This window comes from Thermobia domestica, chromosome 15 (assembly GCF_964235325.1).
Source record: "Thermobia domestica chromosome 15, izTheDome1.hap1.1, whole genome shotgun sequence".
Taxonomy (NCBI): Eukaryota; Metazoa; Arthropoda; class Insecta; order Zygentoma; family Lepismatidae; genus Thermobia; species Thermobia domestica.
In genome coordinates this window covers 120,884,200-120,905,599 of record NC_137468.1, presented here as the reverse complement: position 1 = coordinate 120,905,599, position 21,400 = coordinate 120,884,200, and the positions used below count along the sequence as shown (strand labels likewise).

The following is a 21,400-nucleotide window of genomic DNA, read 5'->3' as shown; positions in this document are numbered from 1 at the left end:
CATCCAAAAGATTTCTGTAACGACAACCACCCTTTTCCCGTATCTGAGAAAAATCAATTGTTTGCTATATTTTTACCACTAGTATGTTTCCAAGAAGTTTACAATCATAACGAACTTCACAACAAAATATTATTTTAAGGTGTGAATAACTATACAATACATTTTTTAAAAAAAAGGTTTGTATAAGACATGTAAGAGTAATTTTCTCAAATAAAACGTCTGCATGCATTCAGAAAGATGTATTGCAATAATACATTTTACTTCCTTCCTCTTTTCATAACAGCAATGTTTTTAACGTAATAGAATCAATATGTATATTAATAAAGTAACGGCTATCATTCTTTAAATGCATTTAAAGATAGCCTATAGCAGTGTCATTACAAACAAATTAACATATACAGAATGAGGATAAATGTATGGAATAGCAATGAGAACTTATTATGAAAGGAGTCATATTGTTAAAATAAATTCGTATTTTTAAAAATGATTTCACATTTACACAATCAGAAGACGTATTTTCAAAGTACAAAAATTAACCAATCATACGTTTCCTTATCTCTGAAAACAAATATTTCATTAAATTTATTTCAAATAAGTAACTTTATGCTACACTATGGATTAAATATACTGAATTTTAAATCATGGTATCCTAAAACAACAATTTATTAAAAAAATAGAATTTCCTAAATATACCTAACTGTATTTCCTCATCATTTAATGAAAATAACAAAATGTGCCACATACCTAGTTATGGATAAAAAGTAGTAACAAATATTTCTAGAGCTTCTCAGAAGTTGAATCATTTACACAGAAACAAAGGATTTAAGGATACATCTTCAGAACAGGATAATTAATGTCAAGAATATTATTTTGTTAATATATTCATCAACAATATTAAATAAAAATACAAAATGTGGAAAATAACCGTTTAGTCCAGTTTCAATTTTAAGCTTTATGCTAGAAATGATGATGATATTTATATATAAATTCGACTAATTAATTGATCCTCATTTCTTCATAGAATCATATCTTTTTATTTCATTTGCGCATATTCTTCATTTCGTATTACAAACCGTTACATTAACTTTAGCCAAGTACCAGCTTCAGTTGCTAATAATTAATGGAGTGAATAATTGCACCCGACCTTCTATTCAAACCTTTAATACACATATTTTCTCCTGTTCGTAGTATTTGAGCAACAGTAGCACAAATACAAAGACATAATCTACTTACCATTTTCTTTTCTGTCAACCATATACAATTACACAACCGTCTGATTTACTCGTTTAATATAAAATAACTAATAGCTGAAATGGAGCCTAGTAAATTAATACCACCTGAATTTTAGCAATTTCATAAATTGTTATGATATAATATAGAAAAACTCTATTTTCATTGCCTGTGTAAATGTTATCAGCACTACAAACAAAAGGTTGAATTCTTTTAATTCATGTTGCTGGGAAAAGAAAATTGGCAGCAACATAATTATTCGTATCATAGCCTTATTTCGTGGTTTCTTTCTCCAAGTAATTGGCTCCATTCGAAGTAACAAGCAATCATTGCTCATTGACTTAGTAAATCCGATATTTAACAATATTTCTACTAGAAAAGTGCAAGTATCTTCAAGTTTTTATTTACCTCTACGTATATTAAACGTTCCTCTTTCTAAATCATATTCTTGAGGGAAAAAAAAAAAACTTATTTAGGAAATTTTGAATTTAAGCTTGGCAGGTTACGAATATCACTGAGATTCCAGCATATTGAACACATTGACTCTCTGTCAATGGATTCTCTGGTTTGAAGGTGCACAATAAAAATATATTTCTTGGATGCCAAGTTTCAAGACGCTGAGAATTCTAACCAATGACGCAGCTGCAAGGCAAATCAATTCTTGCCATTTGAGTTAGAAACAGCTCGGTATTTTTGAAGCAAATTTGACTAGTTGTGTTGTCTTCAGTCAATTGTTTCAAAACTATTTTAATTGCATTTTCTTTCTTTCCCGCTTCCTTTATCGGAGGGCTTTTTTTCTCTTTGATTTTCCCCTCATCTTACCTCGCGTATGCCAATAAGGCTTGGCTTATACCGAAAGCTACATTATATGTAAAGGACTCGTGGCTAGATGATGAGCTATCTAGCCTGCGTATTAACCAGTACGTTACCTACTGCCATTAAATCACATGAAGAAAAAATTTATTAAAACAAATTTATCATATGATGGTAATATGCAGCAATCATTTAAATCAACAAAAGCAAATTCTACATTCCCGTGTATATCACAAAATTAAGAAAAATTATACGAAGTACACCTCCGTACATAGAAGGACAGGTGCATTGTTTTCTTTTGACAGAAGGAAAATCTTCAGTACTTACAATAGTAAAATACCAGAAAATATTTTTTAAAAATAATTAACAATGTACCAATAAAAAAAATGGTCGTACATAGTGACGCCATTATATTTGTAATAAAACGGGTTTTCGTGATGTGACAACGGTTTACTGGTCAATATATGCTATTCTGTCGAAATCCTGGCAAGACTTCTTATGCAATCAGTAACCAGAAAAGACTTGTACCAAAATTTATGTTCTGTTTAGTTATTCTACGCCAAATTCTTGATCCAGTTTCCCTAGATCTCTGAAAGAAAGGAAAATGGAAAAGGATTAGTATCATTAATTCTTGCTGCAGCATATATACAGAAGATGGTATTCATACATAACCATATCACATAGATCAATATTATTTCTAATACACGAGAAGTTGATTATATCTCTCTTACGTTAACTACACTACCCTGACATAAGTAAATTGACCCCCGAAAATTAACCTATGGTCATTAGTTTGTACCAATGCACAAAAGAAACCATTTCTGGTGTTTGGAAGCACGTGACATGACATCCTACGACGGATAGTACCATATGCTACAGTAGTCTCAAGTAACTTATGGGTCTATGTGACCATTTGTGTAATTTAAGTTGTGAGACATGCCAAATATTTTCTACACAATCCGTGTACTGTAGTTGCCACGTCACGGTAGAGTCAGAAGCCCATTTTACCTCTTTTGGCTGGTAGTTAATTTGTTTTAAGATATGAAGCAGCAGGGCCGGATTAAGGGGGACTTAGGGGGTTATAGCCCCGAGCCTCCAGGTTGACAGGGGCCTTCACTCGGATCAAAATCTCAACTGAATATCTAAAAAGAATCATAAAGATATAACCATCGTTGTAAATAAAATATGACCAAAAATATGAAACACATCCCTTAACTTTCCTACTATACTTTCACAGAAATGTGTTAGGTGAAGTCGCAGGTCTACATATTTTTTCTAGCCCCGGGCCTCCAGATGGGTTAATCCACTGGGTTGTAGGAGCAGCTATGTACTGCATTTAAAGCTGATCTGTTTCAAACAACAGTATCACTCCATCTGTGGTCCACCTCTGTGGTTTGTAGTATTGGAGTGATCATCGATAAATGGTGAAATTTTGGTGAATCGCAGTTTGTCGATCACTTTCACACCCAGTACCGATCGCAGTCCAAGAACTGGCAAATCGACTTTTGTCGGAGAATGCAACATGCTTCTAAACGTGTAGTGAGGGGCTTGTTGCAGATGGCGGTGGGACATTTGTGTCCCAATGTTATTTGTGGTTTTGTAAACACAGGTTTCCACCTGGCGACAGATTAGTACACTTCTTTTCACAAAAACGGAGACTGCCTTCCAAAGACTAAACAAAAAGAAAATAAATAAATAAATAAAAATAAAAAAATAAAAATTAATGGCCCCAGATAGTTACAAATTTCTTTAGGACTGGTCAAGTTTCCTTGAATTTTCTGTAAAATTTCTTCAGCAAGTAACTTTGTAACTCGTATTTAACATGAATATATAAACACGATAGGAATGCACCTTTATATATATATATTTATGTTAGGGATGGCCAAAATTTTCCGGAATCCGGAAATTTTGTTTTCCGAAATCGGAAAATTTCCGGAAATCAGATAAATTCCGGAATTCGGAAAAATTCCAGAATTCGGAAAAATTCCGGAATTCAGAAAAAAATCCGGATTTTGGAAAAATTCCGTTTTTTGGAAAAATTCCGGAATTCAGAAAAAATCCGGAATTTTTCCGATTTTACTTTCCGGATTCCGGAAAGTAAAAATTCTGGAATTGGCCATCCCTAGCTAGTAGCTGTTTAAAGAAAAACACAATAATGAATATATATACTGTATTAGAGTAAGGCCGCGCTAAGAAGAGCTCTGACAACTCTCACGTGCGATCAAGCGCGGTTGCCACGTTTATCTTCCGTAACAATACAACATAACAAGGAGCACATTTTGTGGGAAAAGAATCACCTATGTATTACAACAAAAATATTATTTAACATTATGCCTGACGAAAGTATTAGTCAAACGAAACAAACAAATTAGTTTGCGTTAAGACAACCGTTACTTCTAAACACATAGGGCCTTATGCAGAATCGTTTTGAAGTACGATTAGCGTCACACTAAATGCCTGACTACTGCATGGAAACATATGTTAGTCGAACTCTTTAGTATGGCAGCGAGCTTCTTCGTGGCTAAGCGGTTAGCGTACGCCTTTGACATGGGAGACCCTGGTTCGATTCCCGACGGGAGTTTATGTGATTCCACGTTAATCAGTAGGTCCACGTCTCATATAGCCTCGGTGCTGTAAAAGACGTTAAATTCAAAATCAACTCAACTCTTTAGTATGACACTAAACACGCGTCAGAACGACTCTGCGTAAGACCCATAATGTTATATCTTTTTTTTTTTATTTATTTTTTTTTTAATGAAAACTAATTACGTTAGAGAATGGCTTTCAATTGTAGACAATTTAATTTCGTTTACTGTAGAAATCCTACGCTTTTTTTCCTAGGGTGGATAAAGTTTCCGTAGGTTCAGTGAGGTCTTTCGGGCACTTCTCTTTTGTGATTCTTTTCACAGTTGTAGGGCTAATGTATAAAGCTGAATCTACTCTTTCAATCACTTTATTCAATGGCAATAAAGGACCGTCGTTACGTTCTTTTTGCAAATATTCCCTAAGATTAAACACAGATTCCCGTGCACTTTCCGCATTTGAGGCACTGTGTTCATAAACATAAACACAAACACACACACACATACACATACTAAATTTATATTTTAGGTCTATGTGAATGTTCCACTGATGAATGAAAATACCACAATTACACCACAATATTCACACCAATGCACTGAGATGATAGCACAAAAAATCAAAACAATCTGACAACACAAAAACTTTCACAGTAATGAGTAGGTATAAATGCGACAACACTGTTCTGTTACCATGGAAACAACCTAGTGTTTCCAAATGTATTTCTGTGGGCCTAAACCTATCCTCCCCTTCACATATTGATGAAAAAAATGTCTTCTACGAAAAGACAAACAGAGCTGGATCATGTTCGTTACTTTCCAACTACTCAGTTTCTACACTTCTCCACAAAACTTAAGCAACTCGAAGAAAGTGGCAGAATATAAAACGACACTATCACTGCACCAAGTATAATGAACAAACCGACGGTCCAGATGCACAATGCAACACAAGTGAAGACGAACAATACAGTTAGAATGTACAGAGTGACCAAAAAGTTCAGCACAACAATACCTCAACAGGTGAAGCTGGATTGTGCGAGGGCATAGGCAGTCAATATGGCGTGTGACCACCACGAACAGCTATACAGGCACGACATCTGGCCTCCATGCTGCAAATCAGAGTGTTGATCAAATCTTGCGGCAGATGTTGCCACACCTCGAGGAGAGCTGTTCCCAGGTCAGGGAGAGTGCGTGGTGGTGGACTGTGCTGCTATTCGCCGTCCAAGAGCATCCCACACATGCTCGATGGGATTCAAGTCCAGCGAATATGCAGGTTATGCAATACGCGTAATGTCTTCGCTCTCCAGATAGTCGGAAACAAGATGTGCACGGTGTGGGCGGGCATTGTCATCCATGAACAGGAAGTCTGGGCCAAACGCTCCACGGAAATTGCGCACATGTGTATTCAGAATTTCATTCCGGTACCGTTGTGCTGTCAAAGTGCCATGCTGCACAATATGGAGGTCCATTTTCCCATTCAGCATAATTCCACCCCACACCATAATGGAACCACCGCCATAGACGGCCGTTCAGCAATGAAGTTTGGATGATAGCGTGTTTCTGGCTCCCTCCACACTAAAGTCCGACCAGAATCAGACGACAAACTGAATCTCGACTCATCGGAGAACATGACACGCGCCCACTGGCGTTCCCCTATGCAAATGTTCCTGACACCATGTGTAACGCGCACGTTTGAGCTCCACTTTCAATGGCGCACATAGCACAGGCCTTCCTGCATACAGTCCTGCTCTGTTGAGCCGACGACGAACAGTTTCAGACTCACGCGTTGTTCTGTAGCCTGAAACAACTCATTGGTCAGTTGAGAGCGTGACTCTTGACGGTTACGTTTGGCAGAAATTGTGAGAAATTCGTCATCGACGGCCGACGTCTTCTTCGGACGGCCTCCTCCATGACGTCTACTGACTTCATCTCCATTTTGGAAGCGATTCCACAACCTTGACACAACGCTTTTGTTCACGTTGAATTCCTGCGCCACTTCCACTTGTGATCGACCCAATTCCAACCGCCCAATTATTCGCCTGCGGTCAAAGTCACTCAAATATCGTCTATCAGTCATTGCAAGGTGTGTACCCCACACAAGAACCACTAACACAATGCTTGGAGCCTCGGACACTACTGGGCTGTGGTGTGCGCCTCACGGCATAATTTGTTCACCGCGCTTGCAACGGTGCTGCTTATGCGATAGAACGTGTGCTCGCCTTGCCTGTGTGTCTCTGACGCGTCTCTGTGTATGTGCATGCCACTAACCAGTGCTGAATGGGCCCCACACGTCGCTTATACCACGTTCTCTCGAGTTGCTTAAGTTTTGTGGAGCAGTGTAAATCAGTCCTTATGAAAAGCTCATTATAACGGTCTCTGTAATATATATACTATGTACATTTTTTTCGATGTCAACAAATTTCCTACAAATTCCATTAGCAATTCTACTAATTTCAGCCTGACATTCCAAATCACGGTTCATTGCCCTTGAACTTTAGAAGAGCCATACAGACTCGCTACCCTCTTCGCTTTCAATTCCACGAAAACCTACTCCCTGCGGCGACAGGGAGGTGAACCAGTTGTTGTTCCATGTAACCCCACTTCTATTTACCTTGCAAACTTGTCAAAAGGACAGAGTTATGTCAATAAGTGGAAAAAAAAATCATTATTGTGGTAATAACGTTAGGCCGAGGACGCTACAGAAGTCCTAAACGGCAGAAGTCCTAAAAATCATTTCGCGGCACAAGTCCTAAACGGCAGAAGTCCTGAACTGCAGAAGTCCTAAAAATCTCTTGTGGCGCTACCATCGCGTCCGTAAGAAGAATACTGTCAATCTGCTAGTCAAAGTTTTAGATATACTGTTACAAATTACAGAACCTTAGTTCTTACAAGTTATTTGTATAAATACATTCTATCGTTCTGAAATAATAAATAAATAAATAAATAAATAAATAAATAAATGAAGCCTATTGTCCTTTCTTGGTCTTTCCATGATATATTTCTATGTTGACAAAATTTTAACTTCCTACCAAATGTGATTCCCAGATCTTTCATAATGTCTGTTTTTCTCTATTTCCACACCATTGACCTCATATTAGTAACATAATATTGTGTATTAGTTATGTACGTCATAAATTTTGTTTTCGTTGTGTTGTTTTGAAGTAAATTATTTTTACATACATATTTCTTGTACAGAAGTCCTTCTGTAGCAAATATTTGTCATACTCGTAATTAACTACTCTTACTCGTTATCATTATTAATAATAATGTATTAAAGAACGAACCATTGAAATAGTCCAGAAGCAATAGCTGAGTTTTTTATAAATATATATATAAATGAAAATATACTAGAATGTAAATAACTAGACTAGAAATAAAAGAATGTAACTATATATATATATAAATGAAAGTACTATATTTGTAACTTAACAACACTTAAACCACTAGACTGATCTCGACAAAAACTTTCAACATAGATGAGGTTCGGGCCTGAAATAGTTTTATCATTTCACTTTGAAGGTGCAACTTGGAGGAAGGAAGTGCGGATATATACTAAAAATTATCGATCTTAGTGTCGAACCCATAGTTTTCGGGGTTGCTGAGATGAACACTGATATTTCTTATCAAGCTTAAATTCTAATTCAGCACTGCAACTTGGGGGAAGGAGAGGAAAATGTATAAAATGATCGAAAATAACCGCTATAAGTGCCGAATCCATAGTTTTTGCGGTCGCTGAGGTGAACAGTTACACTTTCGATGCCGTTTAAATTCAAATTTACTCCCTCAAATTGAGGGAGGTATATACAAATGATGAAAAATAATCGATATTAGTGTGGATCCATAGTTTTTGAGGTCGCTAATGTGAACAGTGACACTTTCGATGCCGTTTAAAAAAATTAAATTTATCCCCGCAAATTGAGGGAGGCGGAGGTATATTAAAATGATGCAAAATAATATATATCAGTGCGAATCCATAGTTTTCAGGGCCACTGAGATGAACAGTAACATTTCCGATGCAGTTTAAATCCAAATTCAACGCCGAAACTTTAGGGAGGGGGAAGGGGGTGATATATAAAAAATGATCGAAAGTGACTGGTATTAGTGATTTTTTTGGGGTTGCTGAGATGAGCAGTGACGCTTCTAATGCCGTTTAAACCCAAATTCAGCGCCGTGACCTGGGGACAGAGGAGAGGGGATATATATATATATATATATATATATATATATATATATATATATATATATGTATGTATGTATGTATGTATGTATGTATGTATATGACCGATATTATAGTCGAATACATCGTTTTTGGAGTTGCTTTGATGAACAGTAACATTTCCGATGCCGTTTACATCCAAATTCAGGCCCGCAAGTTGGGTAGGAAGAGAGATATAAAAATGGCTGGAAATGGCCGATATTAGTGTCAAATCAATAGTTTTCGGGGTCGCTGAGATGAGCAGTGACATTTCTGATGCAGTTTAAATCCAAATTCATCTCCGCAACTTGGAGGCGGAGAGATATATAAAAATGATCGAAAACAACCGATAATAGTGTCGAATTCATAGTTTTTAGAGTCGCTGAAATCAACAGTAACACTTCCGATGCAGTTTAAATCCAAATGCATCCCCGCAACTTGGAGGCGGACATTTATATATATATATATATATATATATATATATATATATATATATATATATATATATATATATATATTATATTATATATATAATGATCCAAAATGACCGATACTAGTGTTGAATTCATGGTTTTTGGGGTCCTGAGATGAACAGTGACACTTCCGATTACATTTAAATCCAAATTCAGCACCACAACTTGTGGGGGAAGAAGATGTGGATATATAAAAATGGTCGATATCAGTGTCGAATCCATACTTTTCTGGGTGGCTGAGATGAACAGTGACACTTCCGATGCTGTTTAAATCCAAATTCAGCCCCCATTATTACTCCTAAAGGGAGAGGATGACATGTAATAGTAAGCGAAAATGACTGATACTAGTGTCAAACTCATAGTTTTGGGGTCCCTAAGTTCACTGGTGACAGTTTTGATGCTCCGTATACCGAAAATGAAACTATTTTTCCCGTGTGAAGAACGAGTATTCTGTCTTTAAGAACGCTAGTCTTTAAGAATAACGAACGGAAGTTTCACATGTTAAATTCTTTAATATATTTGTCGCTGCTCAAATTTACGCACTTATGCGGTGTATGTGTGTATATGTGTAATTTTCAAGACGCTGAAACATATAGTATTTTATTACTTTTAGTTAAAAGTTCAAATACCGAGTTTCACGCATCTAACTTAAACAATCCTTCCTTAATTTATTTACATATTTTCTGAGTAAGTAATGGGGAATTCGAACATTAAAAAAGTGCTCCCTTTGCTCTTTCCTTTTTATGTGTTCAATTTTCAGTTTTTTAAACAGGAAAGTTTATATGCCAAGTTTCATTTTACTAGCTTCAGAAACTTGCGAGATACACTACCCTTTAAAAAAATCTTGCCCCACCCTTTTTTACGATACTTATTTCCAAAAATTCTTTTTTATGCCCTGCTTTCATAAGAAAATTATATTTTATAATTAAAATTGAACGACTCTACTTGTAGTAGTATGCCCAAAAAATCACTCATCTTTACTCTTTTACATAAGAGTACAGAAAATAAATACAGTCAAACAAACGGACTTCCATGAACAGTTTCCGATTTCTTATAACTAACTTATTCATACATTTCCCGCAAGCTGTGGTTTTAAACTTACGCTCTGTCAAGGTTCAGGTTTCAAAAAGGAACTAACTGGAAATATAATAATATTATGTATTTATGTACAGGTGTAATATGTATAAATTTATTGTCTTATTGAAACTTTCGTAATCTGGAAATAAACTTTTGATTTGCTTTTAATATATAAAAAGCCTGCTCCCCTAGAAAAATTTGCAGGCCACACCCCTAAATGACTATGTAGTAATTTCTGCAAAAATGGCACAGGACCTAAAATTTAGGTCTAGTGCCTATATTTTTAGGACTTGTGCCGTTTAGGACTTATGAATGTCACCCACTGTATTGCATAATAAATGTTCTTTGTTCAATTTTAAATTTACTGCGTTCTTTATGTATATAGTTGGTATTTAATGTTCACTCGTGAAATGTCTAGTGAGCTTTTGTCCTAATTAAGTAAACTTTGGTGGATTTTTGTCCTACTCTTAATAAAATACGCTCCGCATAGTATATATTGCAATTTTAAATGTTTGCTTGGTTTCAGAAGTCTGGTAAAATATGCTTTTTAAACATTTTTTAAATTTTTTATTTATTTATTTGTTTTTGTTTTAGGAATTTGTCTTGGGATTCTCGTATCTCCATTCGAAAGAAACTAATTTCTTAACTAATTATGTAATTAATTCTTAGAATGAAATAGATTGTATTATGTAACTCGTGTATAAGTGCAGAATATAGTGATAATAATAATTTTAGTAGTACAAATATAGCTGTTACTGTTGGAATTAGCTACGTTCGTAACATTATTGCCAACTAGTTGCTGCATCGTCCCAATTTCGTGTGGTGGTGGCGAATTTCAGAACTAAAGCAAGTGAATGAAAAAGGCAGAAGTCCTAAATGGCACAAGTCCTAAAAGGCAGAAGTCCTAAACGCCAGAAGTCCTAAAAATCATATCGCAGCAGAAGTCCTAAACTGCAGAAGTCCTAAAATTTAGGACTAGTGCCTATATTTTTAGGACTTCTGCCGTTTAGGACTTCTGGATGTCATCCGTTAGGCCTAGTGGAACTAGGTTGTGCTAGAATGTTGAGGAGTAAAGTGAAGTACGATTATTTTTTAAATATCTAGTTTGTAAATATTTCAACTTATAATCTGATTCAATCAGCAATAAAGTAATTCGTTTCCTTCATCGTTGTGTCAAGTGGTCGTTTTGATTCTTCTTGCTATGACAGTTCGCAACACTGTCGTCAACATACACGATGTTAGATCTGTCAGAGCTTAAGTTACGATGGCCTTAGAATAGTTTCTTGTAGTTGGATATGTCTTTATTACTTACGTAGACAATTGCTACTGCAGTTATTTACTGCTTTATGAGGAAGGTCTTATTTTCACACACAAAAAAGTCGCCGGTATGTCTCAAACATTATCGCGTTCCCACCTGGAGCTGCTCCAAAGCACTGCAAACTACTTTTTAACCAGACGAAAGGCAGTGAAGGAAAAGAAATCTCAACAAATATTCTAATAACATTCGCTTATTGTCAACATACCTATGTACAGTAAATACAAATTTATAATTTTTGACTTCACGAAGTATACAATGTCATTGTTCAATAATTAACATAAGCAGGCATTCATTAATTTATATTAATATAATAATTAATAAAACTAATAAGCGGGTGATTGATAACTCAGTGGTAGAGTTTTCATCTATGGTATTCTAACCCAGGACATGTGGGTTTTCGATGGCTAATTTTGTGTTCGAAAATTTTCCCGGTGGTACTCTTGGTTCCCTTTCTTATATTTGTTCCATCATCACTCATTAACGAATTTAGTTTATCAAAACTCTATAGCCATATATTCATTCTGTCCGTCAGTGAAACAAACAGTCTCAAGAACTATCTGATGGATTACCATCAATTTTGGCCATGATGTACAGAGTCAATAGTTAAGAATCGAGTTCCCTGATGAATGTAATATTCAAACCGGAAGTGGTACAAATCAACCATTTCCGGTTTTAACGTTAATCATTATATAGTAAATATGGTAATAGATAGCGAGAAGCGGTTTCCAGTAATCGACATATATAACATTCATGTAGATAGAATGTTACCCAATTTGTGCATCTGCTGAAAATAATGAGCTTAGGTATTTAGAGAGCATTTTCCGCTTAGAAAATGTGTGCTTGGTAAAGAATGTAGAGAATTAGCTGAGTCAGGCACGTAGCTAGAATATGGTAATAGGAAGGGGGGTCTGTCACGAAATACTGTGGTTATTTACCAGGGGCTCAATCATTCTAAACTATTTTATTGGCAACATATATTGGTTCGTTTAGTCAAGATTTCTAATGGGGGGATGATATGAAATACTGTGGTTACACACCAGGGGCTTGATCAATCTAAATATTTTACTCACAACATACCCATATTGATTGGTTAGGACAATAAAATAAGGATATGTTAGTAAGTATTTTAATAAGAAGCTATGAAAAAATCTCGAGTAAAAGAATATAAAAAAGTATTGAAAAAGATATAGTCTTCCGAGGTCATTCGAACGCTGTCGAGAATTTTGCGCCTGGGAAATTGCGCCTGCGGTGTACCTCCACCGAGAAGTTTGAGCCCTGCGAAATAACAGAACCTATTCGAGCTTACGCATTTGCTCGGAGGGGCTGACATTACAGCATAAACAATCTTCCCCCCACAGCCATGCCATTTGTGATTTATTTTCATTGTGACTATATAAGGGGAGAATAACCTTCAATATAAGCCAAAAGGACACAACGGATCAACGCAATCACTGCTTCTTCCAGAGATGATTTTGGGGAACACTGGCCTCCCCAGAGCTCTCAGAGTGTCCTCTCGGAGGAGACCAAAATAATACGTCTATAATATAATAATAAATAGAATAGTACCAGCGGTGACCCCCTCCGGAATACTAAGTGTGCCCCCCGGAACATTTTTTTCTGAAAGAACGACTGAACGCAATTGTGTGTTTGAAGTGTAATTCCAGCAAGTAAACATAGTTTTCTTGATAATATTACTGACCTGATTTTACATTTACTTTACATGTTCTTTTCTATATTTTGTGTCCTGAAAAGCGACACAACTCGCAAGGATTGTGAACAGAGATATTTGGGTAGAGCCAAACAGCCTTTTGTAGATTAAATTATACTCTTTGATTATATTAATAAATAATTATATATCAGTCATTTATACTTTTATTGTAAATTTTGTAGTATAATGAAAAATTGTATTTGTATGGATTGCCCTTTAGTGAACTAAAATTGTATTCTTTTCATTTGTTCGGAATATTATAACGGATGGAGTAACTCACTGAGACGATGAGAGGCAAGCCTAGTTCAAGTGTGAGTGAAAGTTACTTTACACAATACAAAAATAAGTTGAATTGTAGGGCGCTAACATCCCAGTGCAAATATATAGCCGGCACATTTCCCCCTCTTTTTGAGGTAGGGCGCAAACATCCCAGTGCAAATATACTGCGAGCGCATTTTTCCCTATTTTTGTGGTAGGGCGCAAATTTCCCGGGCGCAAAATTCTCTCATTCAAGGAAAATATAATGTCCGTGAAGTTGACAAGCCACTTATGTCAGACCCCTATTTAGACTTTAAACGTCGCTAGTGCTACATTAGTGTTCGATAGTGACGCAAATCGTTAGTACTCCACAGATTACGTGTGCTTTTTAAATAATAGATATAAGTCTTCTAACTGCATGCCAACACGCCCACTTCTAAGAATCATTTCAAAAATGAGGTTAACCGTTAGAGCAAGTAAGTGTTCATTAGTGCCATTAACATTAACGTTAATGACTCCATCATACGGCCCTTTGAGTAATAATAACACCACGCTCTTTGCTCGAGTCTCAATGCGTCCCTATATTCTCATACATAATGCGCAATGTGGATGTTCCCTGACGTGCCCAAATTAGTTACTTTTTTTCTGTTTTGCAACTATTGTTTATCTGTTATTGTTTATTGCTAGTCTGCAGAGTAGTCCTTACATTAATATGCCACTGTCCTTGATAATCATTGCGTACTTGCAAGCAATATGTTATTACTGTTAGAAGATATAAAAAAACAACAGATAAAATCTACTACTTAACGGTTCATATTTTTCTTTTACAGCACATAAACGATTAATAATAATAATAATAATAATAATAATAATAATATGAAGAAGAAGAAGACTATTCCAGAATAAAAGTTATTAATTGCATCACACTGGCAACAAGCGACGCATATTTTAACTTCATAAAAATTCGTTTCTCACGATTTTCTGAAAAACTACGTATGATAACATCTTCATTATGTCAAGTTGTTTATCTCAGTGTGATATGTGTCTTACCTCTGGACAATATCACAGTAAAACAAAAATTAAATATTAGGAGTACGTCGTACTTTTGGACTACATCTCATTAACCATGGGAAGATTGAGTAGTGTATACTTTAGGATGTAAGTTTCAGCTTAACTTGCATCATACATTCTTAGGATTACAAAAAGGAAATTTGTTCGTTTGCATTTGAACAAAATTCTTAGGATTACAAAAAGAAAAAATAATTTTTCCGAATTCCGGAATTTTCCGATTTTACTTTCCGGATTCCGGAAAGTAAAAATTCCGGAATTGGCCATCCCTAATTTATATATATATATATATATATATATATATATATATATATATGTGTGTGTGTGTGTGTATGTGTGTGATTTGCTTGTTACTTCTATCTTAAGCGTGTGAGGTTCCTCGTTTGATACTAGATCCCGAAAACTGGACTTTATAGTGGACAATCAGAGTGAGCATGGGCCTTCCGGAACTTCTGTTATTTCCTCCCACTTTCTTTACACTACCATTATCATCCATCACATCGCAATCCCGTTTAGAATCAGTGCATAGTTGTTGGACGTTAAACTAAAATAACGTTATATTTTTAAAGTAGATCCAAAAAATATTTTAAATTAAATTTGATAGAATTCCACCGTTTGTCAGGAAGAGAAGTTTGAGTATGAATATTAATAAACATTTACTGGAAATATGGAAAAATGTGTTATCATTAAATCATAGTATAAAATTTACCAAATCATATAGACACACACAACAACATTAACGTATAAAAGATACCTTGATGATTTTACATGTATACTTCAATTACACGTTAACATACTTATTATTTTTCTATATTTTTACGTATAGTCCCTTAATTCACCAGCTCGCGTTGCGGTTTCTCATTCAACTTCTAGGACTTTCATAGACGTTAACTATGAACAACATTCCGAATAACGCCATTCTTGGGTTGCTTTAATCTTTTGTTGCTTTCCAAGTGAGATACTTATGCATTGAATTGGATTCTAGAAACGATAAATGAAGATATTTTTTATTACATACCATGTTGAGACAATGGGGTGCACTGCACTATAATTAGTCTTCTTTGATTACCACTTAAATATTTTGGTTGGTATAGCTTTGCATTGCAAACAAATCATATACTAAATATTTCAAGCGAAGAGTATTTCATTGCACTAATATTACTTGATGGAAACTGAACTGACTGTATAAAGAAAAGCGCCATTTGAAGGCGCATAGAAAATCAACTACATCTTGTTCCTTCAGACGCCAACATTTTACTTCCTTTGTTCTCTTCAACTTCTGAATTGTTTGTCTCCCGTCAACAGCACAAGACACAATGGGAGGAGGAAAGAGTGAGATATTGTATCATTAAGAAAGAAAAATCACATTTACTCAATTTGCACTATTTTAGAAATACCGATAATTTGGAATACGATTAATTGCTATCTTCCATACGTTTGTCATAATTCTAAAATATTAATTTCATAGGAGAATTCTCTCTCAAGCACTGTTCATCTTGGGCCATTTGGAGAAGTCGCGAAGAGCTTTACCTATATTGCTATGAAGAGAGTAGATAAGAAAGAAGTTTCTTTTAGAAATGATTTAATTATACCACTGGTAACTTCTAATTATACCCAGTCACACGAGGGCTGTTTAAAATGTATTTTATATATAATCCTTTCAGGTAATATACCTCAGGAAATAAGACCAATCTTTTTTGGAGCATCACTTATTGCGCTTAATAAGAAGAGCGGTGGAATTCGGCCAATTGCAGTGGGGAACATTTGGAGAAGAATATCAGCAAAAGTTATATGTTCCAGAATTAAAGAATCCGTCGTAAGTTTCCTTTACCCTCACCAATTGGGAGTATGCGTTCCCAATGGAGCCGAAGCCGCAGCACATGCAGCTCGCATTTACTTTTCTACTCCCCATTCACAACAAAAGGCTTTTCTGAAATTAGACTTTCGTAACGCTTTTAATGAACTGAACCGAGACGCTATGCTACTCACAGTTAAAACTAATTTTCCATCGATTTATCACTATGTATATCAATGTTATGCGCAACCAAGTAACCTATTTCTAGGTGATAAGATTATACTCTCGCAACGTGGAGTACAACAAGGCGATCCTCTAGGTCCCGCTTTGTTCGCCATGACAATTCAGTCCATAGTGTCTAGGATTAACACTGAATTAAATATCTGGTACTTAGATGATGGCACTATAGCAGGAGATCCTGACACAGTTATAAGTGAACTACACAATATTCGAACTATGGCAGCAGACATCGGACTACACTTAAATTTTATGAAGTGTGAAGTAGGGTTTTTAGGAATTTCGCAAGATCAAATAGAAGTATTATATTCACAATTTAAAAATTCAGCACCGGGAATACAACTTATCACAACCTCGTCAGCCTTTCTACTTGATGCAGCCCTTTCACCTGAGGCAACACGTAGTTTGTTAGTCGAGAAAACTAAAAAGTTAGACTTTTTCTTATCACGTCTGGCCCTAGTCTCCGCACATTCAGCTTTTTATCTCCTTCGTGCGTCGTTCTCCATACCAAGAATAATCTATTTTTTACGCTGTTCTACTTCTTGGCGTGAAGTCGATTTACTAGAGAAGTTTGACACCGTTCTGAAATGTGGACTGGAATCGTTACTCAACTGTAACCTAAATAGCAACGCATGGATACAGGCCTCCCTTCCAGTTGATTCTGGAGGTCTTGGTATTCGTCGGGCTGTCGATTTGGCGTATCCTTCATTTTTAGCGTCGTTCTATGGCTCCCGGCATACCATTGAGATACTCCTCAACCAAGTGAATGAGCCTCACATAGAATCTGATGTCCAAGACTGCATATCTGACTGGTCTAACCTAGTTGGTTTAAGCCCTCCTGAAATAACGGGCAGAAGTTCGCAATCAATTTGGGACAAGCCAATCATCAAATTACATCAATCAGTGTTATTACAAGAAGCAGACAGTCAAGAGGATAAGGCTAGACTTCTCGCCTCCTCATCAGCAATTTCAGGTGCTTGGCTACAGGCATTACCTTCACACACCCTAGGACTGCACCTTCCAAACGAAAGTTTTCGTATTGCAGTTGCACTTCGCCTAGGAGTAGACATCTGTGAATCACACAACTGCTCTAAATGTGGTGCATCAGTCAAGCAGAATGGTCTACATGGTCTGTCTTGTATAAGTAGCTCCGGAAGACATGTGAGGCATTCGAACGTGAATGACATTATCTGGAGAGCACTCACATCGGCGGAAGTTCCTTCTGTCCGTGAACCTGTGGGGTGTAACAGATCTGATGGCAAAAGACCAGATGGCATGACGCTGGTACCATGGAAGAGGGGAAGGATTCTTCTCTGGGATTTCACATGCTCTGACGCTTTCGCGTCATCTAATTTGACTCTTTCTTCATCTCGAGAAGGAGCTATTGCAGCCCGCAGAGAATGCGAGAAAAGAAGAAAATATAAAGATCTGCTCAATAGATACATGTTCGTGCCCGTAGCCATTGAATCGAGCGGCATTTGGGGTCTCGAAGGGCTCAATTTCATCAAAGAAGTAGGCCAACGTATAGCACACCTTACTGGTGACAAGCGGGCTTCTACTTTTCTGATACAACGTATCAGCATAGCAGTACAGCGAGGAAATGTGGCTTCCATTTTAGGTACATTACCTCCTGGAAAATCATTAGAAGAAGTTTTTCTTTTATAATTAACTGTTCAGAATTTGCTGTTTTATATATATATATATCTTATGGCACTGCCAGCGTGTCATAATAGTAGTGATTGTACGAGAGGAGAGAACATGAATATGTCATATTGGTCTCAATAGTCCAGAATCCGTGAGGATTTCGCAAGTGGATTACCTTCTTACTCCTGTTTATAAATAGCATCGTTCAATTGGCGCATGATTCATATCTAGAACATGAAGGCTATTACGAAGCTTAGATGTTAATATGGATAAATATTTATATGTGTGTAGATATTTTATCCTATTATAATCATACCGGTGTATGTGTATTCACTGTAACTCATGTGATGAGCCGACAATTGTTTGTGTCCTATATGCAGCAGGGCTAACATTCCACAGGGGTATTTGATTTCATTTTCCTCATACTAAACATATTGCGCACCCATTCCTGATATGCTTTACACAATTTTGTGTTCATCTTTTTCCCTTGTTGGTCTGTCCTGCGTTGGCAACGTATCGGCAGTCGGAAGTTCGATGCAATACTGTTGACCAAACGTATCTCAAGGCATTTCCTAGCTGATTCTTTATGTGACGTTCACTCGCCTAGCAGGTGGAAAGGCGAGGTTCAGACAGGGTAAATTTCGCCGCATTACCTTTTCTTTGTTAATATCGCTAGTAAATGCTAAATAAATTTCATTTTAAGTGCCGAGGACTAATTAATTCGTCTCTGGATGTATTGGGTTTACAAGCTGGTTGCAACGTGGCACGATAAACAACCTTATTGTGGGATGATCTGTGCCGTACCAGAATGGTGAAAGAAAGGGTACCACAACTACTTTTCGATACTTGGTATGAAAATAAGATACATGCTTCAGCGCCGCTTGTAAAGAAGAACTTTTTCTACAATATCAAAATTTCGAATTCACATTTATTATATTTACTTCTAGAGCGGTCATTCCTGCTAGTATAGATATAATTTGGTAAACGTTTATTCAACTTAGAAACTATGCTATGTGCAAGTGTCGACAGTATTATAGAACAGCTACATCTATCCGACCGTCGTTTGGGGGAGCAAAAATGATAAGAGTTATCGAGAAGCGGTTTTTTGCAATCAATTCAGCGTCCCAAGTGTAAGTTATAACTCTTTCGTTAACCCTTTATTCAAACCTGAAGTAGTAGAAACCAACTGTTTCCAGGGTCAATATTGATTGCCATAGGATAAAATGGTAATGGATGTAAGCCATTTTTTAAAAAAATATTGTTTCAGCGTCTCAAGAAAACACTATCTCCACCCATCACACACTCTAAAATCAGAAGTGAAAGAGCAAAAACGGTAAGATATCGAGAAGGTTGGTTATATTATATATATATATATATATATATATATATATCGCTTTGACTTCCAAAGGCCAGATCTCAGCTTCTTCTCCATTCACTCTCTATTCAACCGGTTTTCGGTTTCAAAACATTGATCAGCATAGAACATAAACGGTAGTAGATAGTGGCAACCGGTTTTTTGCGATCGATTCACCGTTTCAAAAAAAGATATCAAGTCCACTCATATTACTATCAAACCGAAACTGGTAAAATTTACCAGCACTTTCGGTTTTAACTTTGATCGCTATGCAAGAAACACGGTAATAATAGGGACAAGTAGTTTTTCAGAACTGATTTAATGTGTCAAGAAAACACAATCACCTCTACCGATAACATTCTATTAACACAGAAGTACTAGCTAGTACCTTCGGCTTCAATAGTGATCTCCATAAACCAAAACAGTGAGATATCGAGGGACGATTTCCTGGAACCGATTCAGTCCGAAGAAACAGTTCCATATCCTTCGTTAACCCTCTATTCAAACCGGAAGTGGTAGAAATGAATCGTTTCTGGTTTCAAGGTTGATTGTCTTGCAACAAAAACGGCAACAGATAGCAGCATACAGTTCTTTGAAATCGGTTCAACTTCTCGAGTTAACCTACAATCTCCATGCGAAACACATTATTAAGAATGGAGTGGTTGAAATTAACTTGTGCTGCCGGTCTCAATATTATTTTACATAGAGGAAAAGAGGTAAAAGATATCGTTGTTATTTAATTGATTGAGACATCATTATTTTGAAGACTTTTTTTAAAAAATCGATTAACATCTCAAGAACAGATTTAATTTTCTCTGTTAACCCTGTATCCAATCCGGAAGTGGTAGGAATAAACCGTATCCGATTTGAACGGCAAATAGATCACACTGGAGAAATTTACAATAGCCTGGACTTAACCGAATATCTTGGTTGTCTACCCATAGCCCAAAAGTAGCGGAAGGACCGGCTTCAGGTTATCACGGCACTTCATTAGGAGCACCTAGTCCAGTAGAAACCGAACAGTGATCACCATAGAACAAAACCTAAAATACATAGGGACAAGCGTTTCCTTCTCATTTTTATTAAATCCATTCGGCGCATCAGGGAAAGATACTACCCCACCCGTATTACTTTATAAAAGCCAAGCGTGTAAGAATTTACTCGCGATTTCGGTTTCAACATTGATCACAATAAAATAAAAATGATAATAGATTGCAACAAGCTGTATCTTAGAATCGATTCAACGTCTCAAAAAAATACACAATCACGACCAGTAGCAATTATACTAAAACCGCAAGTGGTAGAAATTTAGTATACATATAGAACAAAAAGAGTAAGAGATATCGAGGAGCGGTTTTCTGGAATCCGCTTCCCAAGCTTAGATTGTCTCCTCGGTTAACCCCAATTCAAACCGGAAGTGATAGAATTGAAATGATTTAATTGTAGCGTCCCTTTCAGTGGCGAAGCTATGAGACCAGGATCTACAGCTTAACATGGGATTCGAATTATCCCGTCGAGAATCCAACCTGCATCTCCCACGCCAAAGACGCGTACGTTAACTGCTTAGCCATGAGAGAGCTCCGGAAGTGATACAAATCAACCATTTGCTGTTTCAACGTTAATGAACAGAAGCGGTTTTTTGAAATCGATT

The 21,400-nt window shown here is 36.4% G+C and overlaps 1 protein-coding gene across 1 annotated transcript in view; it reads right to left on the bottom strand.

Annotated features, from left to right (window-relative positions):
* Positions 1–224: 224 nt before the first annotated feature.
* The window catches only part of LOC145671220 (peroxisomal targeting signal 1 receptor-like), a gene marked incomplete at its 5' end in the record, with an annotated part of 69,769 nt that continues 48,593 nt past the window's right edge, over positions 225–21,400 (bottom strand). The window contains 1 exon segment of the mRNA XM_081740102.1: positions 225–2,632. Within this exon segment, the coding sequence (XP_081596228.1) occupies positions 2,593–2,632 (40 nt within the window).